The 24,478-nt window shown below is 42.5% G+C and overlaps 1 protein-coding gene across 2 annotated transcripts in view; it reads left to right on the forward strand.

The window, feature by feature from the left end:
- Nucleotides 1-24,478, forward strand: part of CRHR2 (corticotropin releasing hormone receptor 2) — a 130,402-nt gene that overhangs the window by 78,756 nt on the left and 27,168 nt on the right. For both annotated transcript variants that reach the window (XM_017828682.1, XM_017828683.1), the window contains 4 exons: nt 10,901-11,018; nt 15,460-15,613; nt 18,906-18,966; nt 22,960-23,032. In XM_017828682.1, the coding sequence (XP_017684171.1) occupies nt 10,901-11,018; nt 15,460-15,613; nt 18,906-18,966; nt 22,960-23,032 (406 nt within the window). The remainder of the gene's footprint in view (nt 1-10,900; nt 11,019-15,459; nt 15,614-18,905; nt 18,967-22,959; nt 23,033-24,478) is intronic.

Below are 24,478 nucleotides of genomic sequence, written 5' to 3' on the forward strand. Positions count from 1 at the left end.
CAGGATCTGGTGAGATTAGCTCAGGGCACTTCCCATGTCATTGTTAAATGTGCCCACACTGCTGTGAATCTCATGGTCTGTGTGTTCTCATTCATAGCCAAGGTTTGATCCATCCCAGAGGTGCACACAGGCAGTTCCCACTGACTCAGCCTCATCATCCCATCGAATCCCACTCTCACACTAGTAAAGCAGGGGTTTTCCATAGGAGGAAACCTGCTGTCAGTAATACCAGTCAAGCTGAAGAAAAAGAATTGTTAAAAAAAACCAAAACAAAATAAAACAAAAATATTGAAATGCTTCTGTTGAATCATATTTTTCCCTTATTGTTGCTGATAATTCAGAAACCCAAATTGCTGATAATGCAAAAACCCAAATAGGTTTGTCATGGATTTTCCCTCGTTGGTGTGCTGTTATAGCAGCCTCTGAGAGGGAATGAGAGTCCTTTGTAAAACTCCTGACTTGTTATTTAAACAGTGTGCTGGCAATGGCCAGCAGTGCCCTGGCTGGATTCAGTCAGGAGATGTTTTATTTGTTCAGTGGTGATTGAAGAAGAAGTAGGGGACGAAAGGTATTTGGTCTGGGAAGCATCTAAGTCCCTGCTGAGTTTTGAATCCAATAAAAGGATGGTGCTGAAAGGGAGATAGGCTGAAGATTAAAAATGACATGTGCTTCTGCACGGGTTACTGGACAAAGGCAGCTCTAAAATAAAAAAACAATAAACCCACAAACATTGTCATAACATCTTTTGTCATTTGTATAGTGGTAACGAAAGCGAGTTGAGGTTTTGAGGGAAAGTTTGCTTTCCTGTTGCTTTTAAATCTACCTCTTTCTATTTCTCCATTAAAGCATCTGATTTCCCACAGCACTGAGGCAGAGTCACCATTCTTTCTTACAATTACATACAGATTTCCTAAATCCCACATATCGTTTCTTCCCAAAAGATTGAAATATTTTTTTCCTGAAACAACATAGCCTTTTTTTTTTTCTTTTTTACCCCCTAACTATCTCCCAGGGTTTAGGAGAGGAAAATTTCCTTTCCTTTATCCTCCCCTGTTCCAAGCTCTTTTGAACTGCCCCTTGGTGTTCAGTCTGGTGTGCAGCTGGCAAGACTGCTGCTGCAGGCCTCTGTTGGTAGGAATGGAAGAGTTTGATTAAATGCTTTCTAGAAACCTGTCAGAAGAAATGTAGAGCATAAATACAGAGCAGGTTTCTTAGAGCAAAGTGATCTGACACCTATCAGAGCAAAGTCTCTGACACCTAGAGACTGAGGATATACCCGGTGGGGAGGAGATCTGCACAGTTAGCACTGGTTTGCACTTAAAGGGGGTGTGCTGCCTGGTGTGGTTAGAGCAGAGCAGGCTCCAGATCTCAGGTGCAATCCTTCTATTTGTGCCTTTCTGTTGTGGAACAAGAGGAAAGAGCAAGTCCCAGGATAGGACATCAACTGGTGGAATTCACGAGCTCGTGTTAGTGCTCCATGTTCCCCCCTCATCTCCTGACTCCCCATCCAGCTGAGTCAGTTCTATTCCATCTGCCACTTGGAATGGCAGACCCTTCATTGATGGTTCATTAATGACATTTTTTAAACTTCATCAAAAAAACCAGAGCGGAGCACGAGTGGGGTGTGTGCAGTGGCTGTAGATTTGGGGACAGCATTCACTCTGTCCCACCCTGCACCAGTCCACAGTAAAGTTCCCAAAGCAAGGCAGGAATGAAAATGAGGGAGCTGAGCTGTAAACAAGCACATATGCAATGAGAGGGTTGTCTCTGAATACAAAGCATCTGAAGTCCCTGAACTGCCTGAATCCATGTCGAGTGTCTCATCTCAGCAACTCAGATAAAGGACAGAAACACTTTTCCTGTTGATTAACCTCAGGCCATTGTCTTCCCACTGCCTTTACTCGCCCCCTCTCATCTCACATCTGTGTGACTTGTTCTTTAGACTCTTTGTGTAGAGCTTACCCCACACAAAAGCCACAGAGAGCAGAGCCCTCATGAAGTCCTGAAATAAGACCAGTAATTAAAAGTGTGCCCAGAGAGCTGCGTTCTTAAAATGTGAATGGTTTCAAGAGCTGCATCTGAAACAGTGGTATTGTGGCCTTGCAAAATGAAGGCTGCCAAGGAGTGTTATTGCTGCCCATAAATCCATCACCACTGGAGAAACATTAGAAACTGCTACTTACAATCAAGGACACTGTCAGTGCAAGAAGAAATGGGTATAGGAATTCTAGAGACAGGCTTGGGAGTGGGTATTAGAGGATAGTTTCCAACCCACAGAGCAGAGGGGTCCAGCAACAGTGCAGTAGAGAAAAAAAATTCAGTTGGAGTTCAGAGAGAGTATCAGGAATTAATGAAGGGCTTTTACTCAATTACTTTCTTGACATGAGGTTTGGAGGATCAGGAAGCCACTTCCTCTCCTGTGCTAGAAATATGTTCCTACTGGTGTATTTCTGTTGCTCCCAAGATTTTGGGTATAAGGGTGTTTTTCTGGAGATGGACACTAACCTTTCTGAATTCTGATAATAGAACTGCTCTGTGCAAGGTTTAGGTTGATGTTGACTGACAAGGTAACTGTCTCTGCTCTGTTCTACTTCTGATGATGATGGAAGGGTTTTGGGAGAAAGCCTTGCAACTTTTCCAAGATTTCAGAGAAAGGAAGAAAGCAAAGTTTGGTCTTTACAGTTTGGATGTGAATCATGCTCAGGAGTGCAACTTACTGCAGAAAAACAACCCCTGTCTTGTGTCATTTCTGGAAAGGAGAAGCAGAGCAGGTGGTTTCAAGCCAATATTTAGAGTTATGTACTAAAAATTCACCTGCAGCTATGCAAGTACTAAATGGTTCCATTTCAGTTTTCATCCACAGAATTGCCCATCAAGGACCCTCACTAACTCCACTGTACTTGTTCAGCACTCAGGCACCTTCTGTTCTGTCTAATCTGAAGGATGATTTAGGTGCTGGAGGGTGTCCAGAGAAGGGAACAGAGCTGGGGAAGGATCTGGAGCACAGGTCTGATTAGGAGCAGCTGAGGGAGCTGGGGGAGCTCAGGGGAGACCTTATGACCCTCTACAACTTCCTGACAGAAGGCTGGAGCCAGGTGGAATTGGGTCTCTTCTCCAAGGTAACAAGTGACAGGATGAGAGGAAATGGACTCAAGTTGTCCCAAGGGAGGTTTAGATCGGATATTAGGGAAGATTTCCTCACTGAAAGGGTAGTCAGACATTGGGACAGGCTGCCCAGGGAAGTGAGGGAGTTGCCATGCCTGGAAGTGCTCAAAAGGCATGTGGATGTGACTCTTGGGGACATGGTTTAGTGATGAACACAGTGCTGGGTGAACAGTTAAGCTCGATTATCTTAGAACTCTTTTCTAACCTAAACCATTCTATGATTCTTTGATCCTTTGAAAGCTGCTGCTTCACATTACTCTGTTAAAACATGAGTGAAGTGGTAATCTGTGTCACCCCTGAATGGGACATGTACAGCCCTACTAACCTGTGGGCTGCCTTTGCATGTTTGGAAACAGCAGCTTCCTTGGGGAGGTGCCCAGGCTGAACCACTGGAAGCATTTCCTAAGGCACAGTGAGCATCCTGAGGCTGATGGATTTAGACAGAGCACAGGAATGACTATTTGGAAGGATCAGACTATATGGTCTTTCCTAAATTCCTGGACAGATACACAAAAATAATTAAATATTTTACACCATATTTTGGTGGAAACGAGGCCAAGGAGAGGGGCAGCATCAGTTGCTCAGACTTTCCTCCTTTTGGTTTATCCACACAGTATCTGCAAATGTAGATAATATAACAAGCTTTGGTAATTGTATTAAGAGCAAAAAAAGCACCCAAAACATAACCCCTCAATTCCCAAGCCGGTAATTTAAATTAATTTTGTTTTAAATTTCTTTTTTTTTAAATAATCCCACAAGGGGATTATGAACGAGAACATGCTGTGCACTCGTATTTTCCAAACAGTAACTGTAAGCCAGACCAGCCACTATTAGCTCTCTGTCTGGCTTCTGAAGTCAGAAGCCTCTAATTTGTGCAATCCAGCAGCAATGGAAAAATATTAAACAAGAAAACATTCACCCTTCCACAGTGTGGGCTCATAACTACAACCCATGTCTACAGGTTAGCACCTCAGAAAAACCCGGGAGGTTTGTAGTCGTGTGCTGTGTCCCTGCTACTCTAAAGCTGTTATGGGGCACTAAAACCTGACCTGCAAGATGTTTTCTGTAAAAAAGAAGATACTTTACAGCCCTGTCTGTAAAGTAATTTTGGTTCAAAAATTACTGACAAATGACCTCTGTTTAACAAAACAAATTAGAGCAGAGTTCTAAACCTTTTCTCAGCCGTCTAAACCACGGTCACATGCTGCACTAAGTGAAGTCATCTTTGTCATTCCTGTGAAAATAATGGGAATTTTCTCCTTTGGAAGAGCTGACAGCACAGTCAAGGTTGGAACCTTGTTCTTAGACTGGAGTATCCCGTGACTGGGTTTCAATTAGCCCTTATTTAACCACGTGGCTCTCAGGGCAACATTACTCTTGCAGGCTGATGAGGAGCAAAGCCAGGCTGATGGAGTATCCCACAGTTATCCACACTGTTCCTGGGGAGTTCACAGAGGTCGTTAACCCCTGTCCACCATCATTCCCAGCCAGACAGTGCTGGGCACGAACACTGACAGTGAACACGGGCAGTCTGGGGCTGTCCTGGGGCTGTCTTGCCTGTGGTCCTCTTGTGTGCTGTGTTGGCTGCATCCTTCCAAGCCCAGGAATGTCACTGCTGTGAGCCTTTGTGCCTGAAGCAGGCAGGATACCCCATGTCCTGTGATTAAAAACTGGCTCGAAGGCAGAAGAACGAAGCTTTGGAAAAGACTTAGTGGAGCACAGATGGTTCCACAATGGGTTTATTTTGAGGGTCTCTGCACATCCTAAACACTAATGGAAGCTGCTGCTTCTCCTCTTCACCTGAGCATCTCGCTCCTGTCCTCATAATAAAGCTGTTATTTTCTTCCAGGCTTTCATTCTTCCCTTGAAACTGCCCCTTGCATTTCCTGTGGGAATATTTATATTCCCCCAGGCAACTGCCACCAAGGAGCTGATTTTCCCTGCCAACCTCTCCAGCTGCTTTTCCCATCTGTAGGCATTAGGAGTACCAGAATATGTGCACTGATTGAACATGAGCACCATGAGAACCTCAGGGAAGGCTTCGGTGTGGGTGAAAGCAAATAGGCCATGACAGGCACAGAGCCTGGGAAATAACTTGCTGTTAGGTATTCTTCCCACTCCAAGCCATTTATGGCTTGTACATGTGCTTTGCCTGCCCTAGAAAAGACTAAAGAGGGAAAAATACTTTTTTTAAGTATTGTCCACGATTCTCCTTCTGGCTTGCTCAACAGTCATGGAATGGGAAGGACTCCAGCGAAGTGCACTCCTATTTCTCCTGTCAGATGTTTTGAGAGAGGCTTTGGGACAGCAGTCTTAATTGAACATCATTATTAATGGAATACTACATGAATTAATAGAAGGTTTCCAAGCTTCTTTAATAAAGTTTTCATTTGCAATTATTTTTATGCAGATGATTCCACTAATTCAGCGAGCTTTCAGCCACGCTGGCACATTATTATAATTGCTAATGTTAATTGTTTGTGTCATGCTTTGAATCAGAAAATAGTAGCTCTGCACATCCCAGAGGAAAAATACCGCTGTATGAATAGAGTGAGAAAAAAACAATATATAACAGAAAGCTGCTTTGAGTTTTACCAGGGTTATTTATAGATGTCCATTTCTGAGTCAGCGAGGCTGCCTCTGCAGAAATAGTTAATAAGGGGTTTTTTTCTTGCCTTTTCAGATCCCATCATTTCTCGAATCAAAAGAATGGGTTTTCTAATTCTCTGCTTTCTATGTTGAATCATACAATTAGGGTCATTTTGTGGAAATATTATCAGAGAGTCCTCCCTGTAGCAACAATCTGAAGCTCTTTCTGCCAACCTTTGACTCATGCTGCCGTCAACTGCTGGAGAATTTGGTTTGTTTTTTTGTCTTTGCTGCCATGGCACCTCTGACACCTGCACACCAAGCAGTTCAGGGTGCTGGTGCCAGGTCCACCAGTTAAACCATGTCCCCAGGTGCCACATCTACACATTTTTTGAACACTTCCAGGTATGATTATTCCACCACTTCCCTGGGCAGCCTGTTCCAATGCCTGACCACCCTTTCAGTGAAGAAGCTTTTCCTAATACTCAATCTAAATCTCATCTGGTGTAACTTGAGCCCATTTCCTGCCCGCTGGTCTGTCTGAATATGGAAGTTCTTATGTCTTTGTCTTGTGGCTTCAATCTTTAAGTCTCTTGTGACCAAATTGCTACAACCTTTTTTATTCTTGCTTCCATCTTCGGACCCATGCACCAGGGAAGAGTCAGTAGAAGAGTCCAGCCAAAGATCTGACCAACTTTTTTTTGTCTGGAAAGGATTAGGGTAGGAAGGAAATACAGGAAAAGCCTTTTAATGGAAGCCCATAAACTCAGTCTGTCATATCTTCTCACATGCCAGCCTTCAGGATATCTGGGATGGTGATTTGTGCTGCTGTTCTTGGAAGCTGGGAGGCACTTGCACCATTCAACACATATCAAGAGTCGTAAAACAAGTGGAAATGGCATAAATGATGTTACCTGACATGAAGATGAATATGAAACCTTCTATCATCAGGTCTTTTAGGCCAGGGGGCTCTAAATGGCTCTGTAACTCACAATTTCTTCCTAGCAGTGCTGTAATTTTGTCTGAAGCAGCAGTTCAGCCCCCAGTCCCATCATCTCCCATTTCTCCCCTCTCTCATGTGGCTCTCTGCCTTCTTGGGAGGCAGCTCTCTGCTCTCCGCACTCTCATTTTCCTGATGTTGCCACTACCACAATCCCCAAATTGTAATATCTCCCTACTGAGGCAACAATAACCCCAAACTCCTTAGCTTCTCCATTTTGAGGGAATTCATTCGTGCCAATCGCTGTGCCTCTAGGAAAGCTCAATTTGCTAACTTACAACACAGTTTAATGTGTTTTAAATTCCACCTCCTGCCGGTTAGGATGTGATGGGAATGCCTTTCCAGTGCTGCCTGTGAGGGCAGTTATTGCTGTTCCTGGAGCACAGGCTTGCTTACTTTTCCACTCCATGGAGTGAAGCCAATAATTAATCAAGGAGAAGGGGACCGTGGGGCTCATTGTCACAGAAGACTGTTATGACTGTTTAAATGTTCAAAATGGGACAGGTCATTTTCGTGAGTAACAGGAGTATTTAAATTTAAATTAAGGCTTATAAATTTAAGCTACTTTCCATCTACCAAGAGCCAGGTAAAGACCTGTGGAGGACAAATTACCCCTATGAGTCTTATGAGTTTTTTTTCCTCAGGCTTTGAGATAAGTATGACAATGTTGGCTTTGTCCTTTCACCAAACATTAGCTGGGCTGTAGGTCACCTGTTGCTGACTAGTTTTGTTGCTGAGTTTGGGACATGTCCTTCATTCACTGGTCACCTCAGACTCCAGCCTGGCTGCACAGATAAACTCTAGGCACAGGTTAAGCTCCTGAGCCCTGCAGAGCAGTCACGTGTGAACAGTGCCTGAATGAGGGAACCCTCACCTCAGTCAGGATCCCTCCGGATGCTAAATTACAATAATACCACCCACCAGGAGTGCCTGAAAATGAGAGCAGCTTTCTCAGGTGGCTGCCAAGAGATTGTTCCCTTGTTACACCGAGTTAACTGCAGCCCTGCACTGCTGTGCCCTGCAGCCTCCGCACACTCCATTATCCTGCTGTTCCTCCCTCCCCTGTAGGAACCTGACACAGTCATTTCTCAAGCTTTCCCTGCCCTTGGCTATGAATTGCATTACTGCCACTGTGATTTCTGTGCTGGTAGTAGTTAGGAGACAGAAACAAGCAGAAACCATGGGCTCTGGGCTCTTTATAAACAAAAGCAAGCTCTGAGTCTCCAGTTGGGACTCTTACTGAAAGAAAAAAGAAAGGGAAAAACAAAAGAAGTGAAAAGGTTAAAACCATTCTGTGCCTATGGTCACATCACTATCTGAGCTGTTTAAGAAAGTCTGTGGCACTTTTGGACAAGTCTCTCAGCCTCTTCTCCATGGCTCTGTTAGTCCCAAAGACTAAAGATTTTTAGCAGGTGAAAGCACCTCTTTACCATCTGAGCCACACACAGAGTGTCTTCAGAAGGGAATGAGGTGACGGCGTGAGGTTGCTGGTATCCAAAATATGGTTTTTGCTGAAGGTAGTGGGACATGGGAGCCAACTGCCCCTATTTCATGCCCAAAGCCAAGGCTTCAGGCTTCATTTTGGTCCATTCCAGCTGCTGGCCACATTTATTCCTTACCTAATTTTACCCCAGGGACACACTTTCCCTCAACACATGTGGCTTTTTGAAAACAAGCACTTTTGATCACAATTATCTGTAAAGATTGGAGGTTCCCAATACAGGCCAGACCCTCTTGCTCTGTGTCCTCCACAGACATCACTAAAAGGTTGAAGGATGCAGACTGCGGGGCAAAGAAGAAAAACCAGTGGGAACCAACAAGTAGTAAAGAGGGCAAAGATAATGTAGCCAATAGATAGAAACATAGGATCATTAAGGTCAGAAAAGACCTTTGAGACCATCAAGTCCACTGAGTTTTTCTTAAGATACAGAAGAAAATGTGGTTTTGATGACTAGGACACTTCTGCAGGGAAAAACTTTGTTTATGAACTGAACCAAAAAGTCTACAGCTATTTATCTGATCCTGTTTGCCTCTGTGTCCAGTCCAATGTCCTGCTGTAAATCCTGTGGGAATAAGTTTTCCTCTAGCCAGATTTAGTGATGCTCCAGCATATGGGATGATTAAACTACATCCAAATTGACACCTGCAGCAAGGGATTTTTTTCCCACTCCTTTATCTTATCTTTGTCAAGAAATACGTTCAGTTGGCAAGTGTGCTGGATCTGTTTTGTTGTTAGAGCTCTCAAAAGCAATTAATTTCATGTCAGTAACTCCACAGTTTGACCTGAATCTCCTTAGTTTTAGTCCCCTGCCTCCCTCTCCCCCTACAAGCAATGTTTCAAATTCATCCCATTATCTGCTAATCCTTAACCTAAATAAAATGTGTAAGTGAAGAGCAGCTGCAGGACATTTATGTGCAGAACGATCAAGAGAGTGAGGAACTTATTAACATGTTTCAAAGCCTGCCCAGAGCCACATGGATTCCTGGGGTTCAACATGAGCAGTAGTTCTTTGCCTCATTTCTTTGAAAGCCGAACTGTGAGCCTTCATTTTGTTGGAAGTGAAATTTTCAAAGTGAAACACGTGTCTGACGTGCTCCCTGGAAGCACAGGTTACACCAAGAGCATCGTTTTGGGGGTTTGTAGCTTAAATAAAAGAGAATGAATCTGAGCAGCTGGAGATTTGTTTTCCAAATTGACTCTAGTCATGAGTCACCGAGGCTCTGAAAACCAAATACCAATTTCATACTTGCTGAGTTGTTACACTCAGAGACTATTTTAACATTGACTTAGTAGGGTTATACCTCTGAGCATCTCTCTGTAAGTATCTCAGATGTGTCTTCTACTTATTTTTTTGCTGGATTGCCTGAAATCTCTGAGGCTGAAGGATATAATAGAACTGCTTCTAGCCCAGAGACTGACTAATTTAGTCCTGGGAAAAGTGCAAAAAGTGTTTTATGATAGGAAAATAGTGTTTGTTATTAAGAAAACCGGCTTGTTTGTCATGCAAAAGACCTGAGGCAACAGCAGAGTTGGTTAGTGGGTTGTGCCTCTCTTTTTGCTGTCACTGGGGTGAGCTGCAGTCAGTTCCAGCTGAGCAGGTTTGAGAACACCACTTTCTGTGTCCCATGTTATCTGACAGCTTCCTTGGCAAGCAGGGAGACTGATACAGCAAATGCTGAATCCCAGGAAATGCACTGGCTCTTTGAACCCTTGGGGAAGTGATTTTCATAATTGGAGTGTTTTTCCTTTAGCTGAGAAAAGATCATTTAACTGAAGACTCTGCAACTGCAACGCTGCAACTTGGCACTTGCCTTCCTTTACCATTTCACAAAGAGTGAGAAGGGAAATGCTCTGGTCTTGAATGACTAAATCTGTAATGAGTAACTCTGTCTCACTTCAGTGATACTTTGGTTTCTGGCATCCTCATCATGCACTGGCTGCCTCTTGGAGCCATTTCCATCTGCAAACACTAAGATGTCCCCTCTTTTGTTTTATGGCACTGTGTCCCAGCTTACTGTAGCTCCCTGTAGAGAGGGACTAAAACTAGATAAAAATATTTTTTAATGAAGGAGGATGTGCAGCTCTACCTTGTTTTAGAAAGCTTATAGAGCCAGCTAAGCCCAGGACTGAAACCAGGCAGTCTGTGCTCTCCTATTGCATTAGCTTTGAACCTCACACAGGGGAGCCTGTTCAAGAACAAACCAAATGTAAACTATTCCAGCTTTGCCACTCCAGTGCAAATATTTGCCACCAAATGTCCTTTTGTGAGCAATTCAGCAGCCTCCAGTGCAGCCTGGTGGTTCAGGGGCTGTTCCATCAACTCGAGTTGTTCTAGGGAGGGAGGGGAGCAAAACCAATAACCAAGGATTAAGTGAGCATTTGAATATTTGATTTTTTTTCCCATTGATCTTTGTTTCATCTGCTTGAATTGATTCTTGTCAAAGGGAGCTCCTGGTGTTATCAAGACAAATTGTGTACATGGCTTTGCAAGAACAGTTGAATCTCCTGTTTCATGCTGTGAGAGAGGGACTGGGGGGGGATAAAGTGGGAAGAATTTTGCAAGTGACCAGAATTAACTTATTTTATATAGTTATTAATGTGGATATCCACTGTGTGTGTTGATTTAAATGCATTTCCCTCTTTAGGAGTATCCGATGCCTGAGGAATATTATCCACTGGAATCTGATCACTACATTCATCCTGAGGAACGTGATGTGGTTTCTGCTCCAAATGATAGATCACAACATCCATGAAAGCAATGAAGTAAGTGCTTGGAGGCAGCATCTCTCTGCCATGGACTTTGGGAGCAGGCAGGGGTGCTGACTTTGTTCAGCTGATAGAAATATTACCAAGGACACTTATCCAAAGGCTCAGAGGGGCTTTCATGCAATTTGAAAAAGAGGACGAAAATTAAAATGAGCTTAGATTTGCTGAATTTCCATTGATTTCCTTATTACTGAATATCAAAGGGGATTTTTAAAGTAAAAATCCTGCCAAAAACTTCTCTCATCTCTTCACTGACCAGAGATGCTTTCCAAATGTATATATTGTGAGACATAATACTGTGCAAGGCACTAAATGTGGTGGTTCTTGAACATTTCTGTCAGAGCATCTTACAGTGATCTGCACCTGTGTAGGGAAAACATTCATGCCAGAGGGCAAAAACTCCATGAACAGGGACAGAAATAATTGATTTGGCTGTTGAGGCTCTGAGTCAGGTACTTTTTCTGATGACCTTGGGACTCCCAAAAAATGAGAAATAGGGTCTGAAACAGTACAATTTTTGTTGTTGATATATTTGTGGGGGTTTTTTTACAAAATTCCATTTTTCTGCTAATCTCTTCTTCACCACACTGGCCTCGAGGAGGAAGTTCTGGGATGTGGGCTGCATCCTGCAGCAGCTGCTTGTCACTGGAAGGGGTGGCTCATTCCTCCAAGGACCCAAACACTTCAGCTCCTGCTGCTTCCTTTGCACTCCCTCTGTTCCTTTTCTTGACCCCTTGGGGAGGACTGAACTCTTGGGAACTGAACTCATTAAACTGGCAGAGAACTAACCCAGGCATCAGAAAAGCAAGGAGGAGTTTCCTGCTGGCACAGCTAAGTCGGCTTTCTGATGGGTGGTTGGGAGTCTGAAACAGTTCAAGGGGCCAGATAGATCCACACAATAAAAAATTGGGAAGGCTGGAGGCAGAAAGAAGTGGGGCACCTTCTCTGCATGGCACTGAGCACTCGAGAAATGCAGCATCGTGGTCACCATGCTCTCATTTCTCTCACTCTCCATGTTATTTCTTGTTCACTCAAGTCACTCCCAACTGCAGATGCTTCTCTGAGTGAATCAGTCCCTGTGTAAGTACAACAATCACAGAATGATGGAATGGTTTGGGTTGGAAGGAGCCTTTAAACATCAATTAGTTCCTACCCCCTGCCATGAGCAGGGGCACCTTCCACTATCCCGGGTTGCTCCAAGCCCCGTCCAACCTGGCCTTGGACACTTCCAAGGATGGGGCAGCCACAGCTTCTCTGGGCAACCTGTGCCAGGGCCTCTCCACTCTCACAGGAAATAATTTCTTTCTAAGATCTAATCATTCCTCCTTTTAGTTTGAAGCCATGACCCCTTGTCCTATCAAAGACATCAAGGTGACTCCTCTCCCTCTTTAGTCACTCAGCAGCCCCAGCAGTACAAGGATTTCAGAGTGGAATGAAAACATCCATTCAAAAAAAAAAAAAAAGCATTTTTCTTTACTTTCTTGGAGAACAGCTCTACATTTCCTTGAAAATTAGTCCTTTTTGATGGTCCCTTGGTAGAGTAGTTTACTGTTTTCTTTCCCTGGTAATAATCTTATAGTCAGGTATTCTCCTTTTGGGGATGTCCCCTGATATTTAGCTCCATAACTAAAAGAAAGTGTACTACAAACACATATTCACATACACACACACGCACCGTTCATAGTCTCTGTCTTTGGAAAGCAGATGGACTAAAATGCCTATAGACTGTGAGCTGGATCCACAGCTGCTATCAACCATGGCTCCACTGGCCCTGTAGAAATGGAAAACCACCCCAGGAGCCTGGATATCCATTCATTTGAATGTCAGCTGGGCACACTCAGCATCCTTAATTAACTTTTCAAATGCAAGATTTGACGTCTCAACTTCAATCCCATTCTTTGGGAAAACAAATAGAAAAGTCATTAGTACCTAGATAAGGAGGAAGTCTATGCATAAATCTCTATTATTATTCATTCAGATGCTCCTTTGAGAAAAATGTAGCTTCTGTTAATTCAGTGTTTGCTTTGTCTGTGTTTCTGGTATTCTCATACTCCAGAAGATGGTGGTGTGGGAGCTTTAGGGACTTACTCTGTGACTTACTTACTGAGTGAGTTACTCTCATGACAATGCTGCAAATCTTAATACAGATTTTTACAGTTATTTAGGAAAAATCTGTTGGAGTCAGGCATTCAAGTGCCTTTAAAAATGCAACCACAAATTGCCAAGGAAAATAAAACCCTGCAAGTATTAAGGACATGCCCCAGTTTTCATTAACTTGTCTTTTCTCTGCAGTCTTTTTGATGCTTTGTGCAAGTCTGAGTGATAACTTTATATTTTTGTGGCGTAACAAAATAACGCCACGAAAACTGATGGGAACAACATCTTTTATGCTGGCTAATAATGTGATCTGTTCTGTGCTGATCAGTGGAGATTAAATAACACAGAGACAGAAGCATCAAGGATTCAACATCGAAATATTTTGCATGAAATTATAGTGCTTATAAATAAATCAAGAAGGGGAATTGTTGAATATATCTGCAGCAGGGTGGTTGATACATGTGGGGATCAAGAATCCTCAGTCAAATAAACAAAATTAGGGAGTTCAGCAAATTGGGTTTATTATTCAGTAGTAATAAATCCACAGTTCCAAAAGGGAATTGCTCAAAATTTATTTTATTTTGGTCTCCTACGGAAACGATGCAGAAGGAGATTTCCCCACCACTGTGTCTGTTGTCTGTATCTGTCCCAGTATCTTCCCAATCCAGTTCCACTCAGTTCCGACACAAGAACAACAGGCTCAGATATAATTATTTTTTCCAATTCTTCAGAAAATGTGCAGCTCTGGAAAGGACAAAAACTGTGTAAATTTTGTAAGCGAGGGAGAGAAGCGAACAAGGGTGGAGTCACTCTATCAGAGCATTTCCATGGGATTGAGGCCACAGAGAAAGATTTAATTCATGCTCATACCTTCAAGAAATCAAATGTGAGAGTTAAGTCTTACTGCTTTGGGGGTCAACCAGTAATGGAAGCAAAATATTTTATTTTTTTTTTAGCGAAAGAAAAATGTTAATTTGTTTGTTTGTTTGTTTATGGCTTAATTTTCCTTTACTCAAGCCAAAATGGGAAGAAAAAAAAAATTTGGTTTAAACAAAATGTTGAAAACAGAATGGTTTATCTTTTTCTGAATTGTTTTGGTTTTTAATCCTATTTTAAGGATGGAGCCAAGCCAAATTTGAAATATTAATGAAATAATACAGAAATGAAAGCTTTAACGCATCCAAAAGATTTTTTTATTTCCATTCAATAAACAAATTCGCAACTTGTGAGTGAGCTGTTGCTTTGTAACTGTGTTTCTTGCCCAATAAATTCTTAGTCTCCAGAATTATGCTGGGCTTGATGGTGCACCTGCTGCTCTGTCGACTGCCTAGAGACCATTCACACCTCGTGTATATGAGGGCTGAAATAAAATCAACTGAGGATCAAAAGTTGCAAATACTCCAGTAGAGTTAATTAGAAGTCTCCATAATGGTGAGACCAAAATGCCACCAGTGGTGGCAGTGAACACAGGTAATTAGTGTCCTGCTCAGTGTGTGCCTGGTCACAGAGACATTTTCCCAGACCTCTGTGTGAGCACTGTGGAAATTGCCATCGGTTCCTTGTGATTTATTGATGGGATATTACCTCCTGGAGCCTCTCTGGAGCTCATTGTGATTCCACAGCTGTGCTCTCACTGCACAGCCACTTGGAGGAAATGCCTGTATTTATGCAATGAGCCTGACCAAAAATTCCTCTTGGGTTTATGGCAAAATTCAGAGGTGAAGTGTGACGTGATGTGACTTACAGAATGAAACAAAATGGCAGGAACAGAGGATATAAAGTAACTGACAAAAACACGCCTTTGAAGCACGTTTGTTTGGGGGTTTTTTGCCTAAATGTTAGTGGTGCTCCTTCCTCCAGTGGAAATGAAGCAAGACTCTGACATTAATGTCTACCTTGTATTTGAATTGCTCAGCAGGTGAGTTATCCTGCCTCAGATATGCAGATATTTAGATACTTAGACTCATGTCATCTTTAGATACGACCCTGAGGATATGGCTGTGCCTCTGGAAGATCATCTGTGTTCAAATGAGCTGCTCCTCTTGTGTCTTCGCACTGCTTGGAGGCCGCTGGTGTGGCTTTGCCTTTGACATGTTAACTTTCCACACATGTTTAGATACAGGAATTCCTGCATATCATGGTCAAAGCAGCCTCAGCAGACAGTCACAGATGTAGTTGTGAGTTCCCAGCAGCACCCAAGATATTGTGATTCCAAGTCACAGGGAAAATCTGTGTCCCATGAATGAATTCTCCCATTGATTTTTACAGGGATTACGACATACAGCATTTTTTAAATGTTCTTGCCATAATTTTAAAATACTCTCTTCTGTTTCCTCTCCAGCCCTGGTGTCGATGTATTACTACTGTCTACAATTACTTTGTGGTGACCAACTTCTTCTGGATGTTTGTGGAAGGCTGCTACTTGCACACTGCTATAGTGATGACTTACTCCACGGATAAGCTGAGGAAATGGGTCTTTCTCTTCATAGGATGGTGTAAGTGACTTCCATGGTTAAAATGGTGTTATCTGATGGTACCTGACATTAAAGTGTTAAAGACAAGAGCAGCAAGAATAAACTTTAAAAATCCTACTGGGGCAAAATCTGACATTCGGACCTAACTGTGTCAAAACAATGTGAGATCAGGTTTAGTTCTTCACTGTGGTGATGACATAAAGCTAATAGGTTATCACCAGATTTGGCTTCATCCTCAGGGACCTGGTGTTCAGGAAAGAAAGAGAACTCCCAGGCTCAGCCTTTTGGGAAGGCAGTAGTCCATACCACATCCCTTTCAGACCACATCCCTGTCACTTCAATCAGCAAAGCAGTGACCACAGCCCCTCACACACTGCTGTTCAACACAGCGTGAAGCAAAAGAGGCACTGTCCATGCCCAGTGGAACACTCAGTCTCAAGAGACACTTCTAAGTGGGGAGCTGACTAGAAGAGAAGCCTAATTATCTGCCAGTCCAGCTTCACAGCTGTCTTTTGGACTGCTGAGGGATTTGTTCCTGGAAAACAGCTTTTAACAAAGAGTCCCCATGTCATCTCTGTACTATCCCTGTGGCAACTCAGACTCAGCTTTGGTAAGGCTGCCTTTGGGATACTGTGGTCAGTAATGGTCTCTTAGGTCAAAAAGTGATGTGGAAAAGCTGGAGATTATCCAGTAAAAGACTATCAAGATGTTTAGGGGTCTAGAAGACAAGACGTGAAGTGAGGCTGAAGGAGCTGAGCCTGTTCAATCTGGCAAAGAGGCAGCTAAGGAAGGATCTGTGAGGTACCAAGAGTGATTTAAAAGATAATTACAAAAATGAGGGAGCCAAATTTTTCTTGGTATTGCAGATTTTATAAGAAGGGACAATGTCCACAAATAGCAGACTGAGAGGTTCCAGCTGGACGTTAAGAAAACAGAAAATGTACCAAAAAGTGGTGCAACTTGAACAGATAACTTAAAAGCTGTGAAATCTCTGACCCTGGGGGTATTGAAAATTCATCCAGGCCGAGACCAAGCTGGAGTGGGTTAGCACTGATAGTTCTGCCTAGAGCAGATAATTGGAGTGGGTACATTCAGAGGTCCTTTCCAACCAACATCTCCATGTTTTGAACTTTGACAGGAGATGTTTGGCAAGACAAGCCCTGTGCAGGCAGCTCGTTCACTTGAGGGCAGAATCTGAGGTCAGACAGAGCTAGTGAATTTGGCAGTTCTTTTCTGCTGAAAGAAGAAAGGTGGAAAAAAGTCACCAACATTTTCTGTTCTGAAAGTAGGAAGACGTTTTGTTCGGAAAATGCCTCTCGCTCTCAGAATTGTGCAGAAGCAAGTGAATTGCAGTTCTGAGGGCAGAAACAGCCTTTGAGACAAAATATGTCATTCAATCCAAAATAAAATGGGAGGAAAAGGAGTTGTAGGAGAAAAAAAAAAATGTTTATGTGGGGAATTGATTCAATATTTTTTTGTGCAGTATTTTTCAATTCTGTCACCCAACTGGAAAATCAGCTGCTTACACAGCCCTCACAGATCCACAGACTGGTTTGATCCATGGTGTTTTCCCTCCCTACCTCTCTCAGAGTCCTACTAATTCAGGAATGGTGTGGGCTGAATATACCCTTTCTCTCACCCTTCTGGGCCCTTTCTGGCTCTGCTCTACCTTCCCATAAACATTTTTTTACCTGTCTCATTCTCAAATCCCTGTTCTTCGTTTCACAAGGGAAAGGAAAATATTTTCCTCTAGAAGAAAGGATGTGGCTGCATTTTGTCTGCCCATGCCTAGCAAGAAAAATGGGGGGGAAAGTGCACCAGACCCTGTGAGTCAGTGGTGAAAAAGGTGGAGGACAACACAGTCATTTGAAGGGCACGAGAGCCACCAGGGATGGTGGGACAGGAGAGCAGAACTGCGCTTCTTGCTGAGTTTAAATATGGCCACTTAGCAATTCAGTCCCACACCTTCTGTGTTATGGTTCTCTTTCCACTCTGCTTCATCTCTTTAAAGCCTCCATTTCCCACAGAAGAGGCAGCAAAAGGGAGGTTCGAAGGCAGTGTCAGAGACAAGGCCGCGTCTGCTCCTGCAGGAGGGTTTAAGTCATGCTGGTTCCACCAGGAGAGAAGCAGATACTAGTGAGGGTCACTGAATCTCGGCCTTTGTCCATGCATCCACCTTAGAGTAGCAGTGATTTCAGAGGGACATGAACCTGGGGTTTGGAACGAGGGATGGAGCTGGAGTTTGTCTTGTTTGGTTTTTCCCGAGGCCACAGGTGAAAGAGGAAATGGAGAGGGAAAACTCTCCTCCTCCACTTTTGACATCAATCCAGTCCTCGTCTGGGTGAAAAAGTTCCTGTTTTCCCCAGGAGGTCTGTGTCAAAAGGCCAGTTCCATTTTTAATCCCTCACTTCCAGTTTCCTCCTCCAGCAAATGCCCTCCAAGCCAGTTGGACTGTGAAGGCCTAACACAAAACAAACACAAGGGCAAAGCTCTGGACATGAGACTGGTATAAAATCAGAATTGGAAAGCAGAGGAAATGGCGTTGCTGGGGCATTGAGTGTACAAATACACCTCATCTACTACGCTGAGGAGCCTGACAGTAACACCTGCTGGGTACAACAGAAAGCAAACCCAAAAAGCAGATCCATGGCTTTGACAAGAACTCACACACACACACACACACACACACACAGAGCACATTGCACATTGTAGGGAGTTGGATGATGTCTATAAACTTAAGAGCAGCTGGATCCTTTAGAAGGGGGAAAAAATTAATTCTGATATTGCAAGATATCAATATAATCTTTCTCATAATCCTATTTCATAGGGAAGACTGAACTCAAAAAGTCACTGAAAGTTTAAAAAATGTGCTTCATCCAAAGATCTCAGTAAGTTTCCAAGTTTCTTGGAGCCTGGGAAGTAAAAACCTAAACACCCACCCCCAAGAACTGTCCTTAAGATTTTGCTGGAAAATTAAAAGTGACCAAAATTACCTTTAAGTCAGACAAAATTGTTCTGGTCACTTCTATAGAAATGTAGGTATATATCTGTGTTTGTTAACATTTTTATTAACTTTTCTTACTGGTACTAAATTTTTGTTGAGATTATATTTTTTTTTTTTTAAATTTATACATTAAGAGGTCTTAGCAATTGTGATGTCTCAAGGATACCAAGATAGGACCACCTGTACTTAGAGTCTTCCAGTTCATTAACTAAGTCTCTCCTCACACAAATCTGAATTTACTTTGGGATCATAGACGCATCCATCCATCCATACATCCATGATTAACTCCTGGTTTTTTTGCTCCTGCAGGTATTCCTTGTCCAATCATCATTGCCTGGGCCATTGGCAAGCTATATTATGAAAATGAACAGTGAGTGATGTTAATATTTGTGTTGTTATATTTGTGTTAATATGTGTGCAAGTTTCCTGCCTGTCATACCTGATTTCTTACACATGGGGATGGAGAACTGTTGTGCTCTAGGAAAAGTGTCCTTAAAGAGCTGTCAGCTCTGATCAGCTCCTTTTTCCAAAGACAGTTTCCCAGGGGATCTCATTCACAAGTTCTTTAAACAGCTGGAAGTTACCCTTCCAAAGTTCAGGGTTCTGACTTTGCTCTTTGCCACAGTGTTTGTCCATTTGTCCTGACTACTGGGGAAATGATGTACCATTGCCCCCTGAGGTCAGACCCAGCAAACTGGGCACATGCAGAAAACATGGACTCTCCTGCAGATTCCAAGACTCTCGGGGACAGCCCAAAATTTGGGACAAAATGGAGAAAATCCTTCATCTGAGTATCCACTTCAGCTGTAACTTAGGGTGTTTAGAGGTCGAACCGGGGTTCAAGTTGTGTAGCTCATCATTTGAGTTGAAAAGCTCAAAATAGCACTCAGGAAGAATGTTAAGAAAATGCTTCAATCAACTTCCTAATTTTTTTCATTTTTGTACTTAATAGAGATCGTTTTCTGCATAGTGAGGCAACTTTAATTGGTACTGTGGCAAATATCCTGTCTGGGGTTTCGAAAAGTATGGCAACTCTGAAAAAAAGCACTGTTAAATCTCAATCAAAAAATCCCACAAAAGTGATTAAGGATTATTGTAGTAATTTCACTGATGGGCAGTTGTTAAGGGGAAGAACATCAATAAGATCTAATTAACAATAGTGATAAAACCAGTGGTGGGTTTGGTTATATTAAGAACTATCAGAGAACCGTGAAGAATATTAATTAGTTCTATTCAGTGGAAGTGTGTTTACATATCTCAGTCTTATCAGAACTGTCTTCCTAAATTGTCCCCTTCAATATTTAGGGAGTGTGTGTTTATTCTTCCAGAGGTAAAAAAAAAAAAAAAGGTTAAATGGCTTTTATTTCACACAGATGGAATGAAACTTCTGATGCACCAAGTAATTGTCAGTGATTTAAGTTTCTCTTTTTGGTTTTAAATGAATGTGCAGTGATGATTTTATTGCAGAAGTAGTGGCTTGTGTTGGATTTAAGGCAAGACTTCAGATGGCAGACAGTTTGCAATATCTCAGCCAAGGTCCCAGTTTGAACAGTTAGACTGTAAATATGAAATATTGCTAATAAAATGCAGACATATATAACCTCACTGGCAAATAATTGTCCTCTCACTATTACTCACCAGATCTAATGGGTGTATTAGGAATATTTAGATTACAGTGTAACACATCTGGTTTACAGCCTAAAGAGATGAACACCAACCTAAAAAGCTATCTGCCTTTTTTTTTTTTTCTCTCCACTACCTACAAAAGGAACCTGGAATCAACAAAAGGAATCAGCTCCCCTGTAGAGGCCTGTGTTGTAGAACTCTTATCTTTGGCGATAACCTTGTTCCCTCAAACTGTGTGAAAGTGTGTAAATACACGAGGCTTCACTCACTGCAACCTTGGTCTAATACTGGGCTCCAGAAAATAAACGTCAGCATTTTGGTCTTCCAGCTAAATTTAAATTCCAAAGAACAGGGAGCAGTCTTTGCCCTGGAACCTCATCTGTGCTCTACCAGCTCTGTTCCAAATTCTTTGCTGACTTTTTCTAGCCCACTAAGTTCTGCCATATGCTTCAGTCTCCTTCTTATTAGTCCCCCTGCTAGAATCTTCTGCTGGAGCAGCCAGTTTCCCAGAAACTCCTCTCCTAATAGCTCTTGGTACCATGAGTTTCAGGCAATATAAAATAGTTCTCCCAAAATACCCTTCAAAATCTTCTCTCAAATGTAGGTCTTGCAAGTTATGGAGAATTATGTTTCCTGCCTTGGCATATCTTGTAATTCATTTTTCTTCAAATCTTTCCATCTACACAAGAATAAAAAGGCAGTTTCATTCATTTAAGGCTGCCCTGGGGATTCTTCTTGGATGATAACTTACTTGGAGGAAGTGCCTTATTCCAAGTCTTGCTCTCATTACCAAATCTTGGAAAATCAGTTGCAAAATTATCCCTTTACACTAATTTGCAGCCTGTGCACCAGGGAATAACAGACATGTTTTATATTTCTAAAATATTCAAAGCTCACTCATTCATTTGGAACTTAAAAGATGCAGGAATTGAGTCAAGAAAAGGCAAATAATTCACGGTTCTGAGTCACGTTTTTAGATACCAGCTACATATCTCAGCACTGCTGTCCAGTCAGAACATCTTGAAATGGGCACCCAGCTCCTTCTATTTTAGCAAACAACAGGTTTTGTAGAAAGGGTTTGAGGGCATGATGGGATCTGTAAGAATTCTTTCCTCGTCTCAGTTTATTTGCCCTGAACTCTTGACGTTGTGTCTTGCAGACAACCACCTCTCTGAGGTAACGCATTTTCTATCTGGCTGCTCGTAAAAGTGAAAATCTGCCTCCCTGGTCTCCTTGGCTCAGGAATTACCCTTGTTTTCATGTCTCCAGTGGCACTAACTTACTGTTTGTCACAGGGCAAACACGAGAAAGGCATAAATTTTGCTGTGTAGACTTGTTATGTGGTATCCATGGCAGGGAAGAAAACTCTCAGACCCTTGAACTCTAAAATCTATTTGCTAAGGGATCTGGAGCCCCAATGATCTAGACCTTAAGGAATTACGAGAGTGAAGTTGTCCCTGCTTGGTGGAATTCTGGATCCAGACCACGTGGATGTGTCTGTAGTACTAAATTAGCTGGGCCTGGGTTAATTCCTGGGGATGGAATTCAAACAGCATGGAGTAATTCACAGCCATATTATTAAACCTTCTTGGCCTCAAAAATCAGGGTAGCTGCAGTTTGTGGACTATTGGGAGTGTTCTCTGGCTCGTGCTAGCTCCAGATTCATTACCCAAGAATAGTTTAGGGGTTGGATATTATTTGGCCTGCACCAAAGCTGCAGCAAGGAAAATGTAATGGTGCAAATGATTGAGTTCAGGGCTGAGCCCAGTTTCTAATTCATTTACCAGCATAAATACAACAGATTTGTTACTCTCAGTTAAGACAATGAAGTGAGTGACACTGTGGGTTGCTGTGAAATCACAGAGTTAGTATGTTGTATAGCACAGCAGGGAGAAAAACACGTGGAATTAGTGGAAGTGAAAGTCAAGCCAGTGCTGAGTCACATGTGACACATCCAGGCTCTCTGCTGGTTTGAAGCCATTCAATTTATCTGAGACTTCACCTGAGTCTATTTGCCCTTGATGATCCAAATACTTGGATCAGGTATTTGGTAGCTTCAAATGATGGCTCTGTACTGTGTTTGGTGGTCATGGAATCATAGAATCATTACAGTTGGAAAAGACCTTTAAAAAAAAAGAAAGTTGGAAAAGACCCTTCACCCAAGACTGCCAGGTCCACCACTAAACCATGTTTTTGAACACTTATAGGAATGGTGACACCGCCACTGGAGTCCCCAGTGCTCCCAAGATTCATTCAAGGCCAATGGAATTACCCCTCATTCATCCAGTAGCTTATTTAGACAGCATTTCCATGCAATTTGAGACATATTTGCTATAAGCAGCAGCCACTTCGTGGAATGTGTTTCTGGGCACCACAGCAGATAACAGTTGGAGATTTTTTTTTCTTACATGGAATATTTCCTTAGTCCCTTTCTCAGACATCTCCTGCACCCTCCTTGTAGCAGGTTCTCACATTTCTTGGAAATATTTACACAGGCACTTGCCAAAAGCATAGTGGGAATGTGAATGTTTTAATGGGAGGGGGAAATGGGGCTCAGATCTGTGTCCAACAGCAGGTGCTTTGTAGCAGAAAACTCATTTCCTTTATGATTATTTATATATGATTAATCAATGCAGTGAATAAAGGAACACCTCTCTACAGTGTCCTTCCTATTACAGTGTAAAAGAAGTGAATTTAACTTTATGTATGATTTTCTTATTTGTTATGTTTCTTACAGATGCTGGTTTGGAAAAGAGCCAGGGAAATATATTGACTACATATATCAAGGGCCAGTGATTCTTGTCCTTCTGGTAAGTGTTTGTGTGGGTGGAAGGACACTGCCATCTCCCCTTGAGAGATAATTTGATAGGCATCTGCGAGGTTCCACAGACTTTTATGTAAAATAAGACACAAACAAGGTCAAACATCTTCAGATGCTCTCTGAAGTTGCCACAGTAGCTAAAACTGCAAGTCAGAATTGAAGTGATCTGGCTTTCCTTGATCTCAGGCCATTCTTTCCTCCTCCCTAAGAAAAGCTGTTTACCTTTGTACAATGTTTTGAGATGTAGGAAGGAAAAATGTTCAAAAACAGGAGGTACATCACAATGTCTGCTCATCCACTTGAGGTTCTTGACAACTAGAGCAATTCTGCCATGTGCATTGTTTAGAAAAATATAATAATCATGTCTGGTATTTGCGTCTCCTCATACAGTCATCTCCATCTTCTACATCCCCATCACTGCTGTGTGTTTGTTTTTAGCTCTCCTGTTGTTGAGTTTCCTTTTCAGTTCCGCCCACACTTACCAGGCTGTTTATCTGTTTACTCAACACTCTCTCCTGTGCCAAGCAAGAGTAGGCAGAGGAAGAAGGAAACTCATTCATAAACCACATTGAGCCTTCAGCTGAAGGGCCGTGGTGCTGAGTGTGGATGGAAAATATCAGTGCCATTGGAAAGGACAAGGCTGAAAAAGCCAATTCTGCTCTTGCAGGCAGATGTCACAACAGAGAATTCACAGGGCTTGGTGGCTTCCCCTCTCTTAGGGAACCAAGACTCAGCACAGCTGTCCCTTTTGCCACTCTAATCCCCATGGAGAAGGTGCAAATGCTCCAGAACAGGCAGCACTTCCAGCTTCGTGCTCTCACCTTGTCAGTGCTGTGTTCATGTGATTTCGGCATGAAAAAAGCTTCCCTGTTGCCTAGGAAGCCAGCTACCACTCTGAATGTGTCCTGACATCAGGAGAGGTGATTTCTGTATTGTTCAGATGCTGCAAACAGATCACATAGTGCACACCTGAAAAGAGAGGGGAAAAAAAAAAACAAACATATAGGAGGAGTCTGGTTTTATGTAAAAATTCTTTTCATTATGTTCTAAGGAGGGAAATAACAATTGGTGTGATATACACAAATATGTCACTAAGGGAGTCACCCCAAAAACACAAACAGCTTCATGGTGAATTGATTCACTGATACCAAGACTAACTCACAAATAAATCCTATTTGGACAACACGAGGTGGGAGGTTTGTGATACTCAGAGCATTTGGGTTTCACATCATTGCCTAGAAGTCTGTGAATCTCTGAACCCACCATAATCCCTTTAGTCCACAAGATCTGTAAAATCCTTGGGCAGCATCTCTAGCAGATACCATAGGGAGCTTCATCGTGAAAACACCTTTCTTCTCCCCAGAACAGCACTTTAAAGAGCCCAAGGAGACCCAGGAAATGGAAGTACAGTTGGGGGCTGTCTCTATGTACAGAT

Source organism: Lepidothrix coronata, unplaced genomic scaffold (assembly GCF_001604755.1).
Source record: "Lepidothrix coronata isolate B3197 unplaced genomic scaffold, Lepidothrix_coronata-1.0 Scaffold151, whole genome shotgun sequence".
Classification (NCBI taxonomy): Eukaryota; Metazoa; Chordata; class Aves; order Passeriformes; family Pipridae; genus Lepidothrix; species Lepidothrix coronata.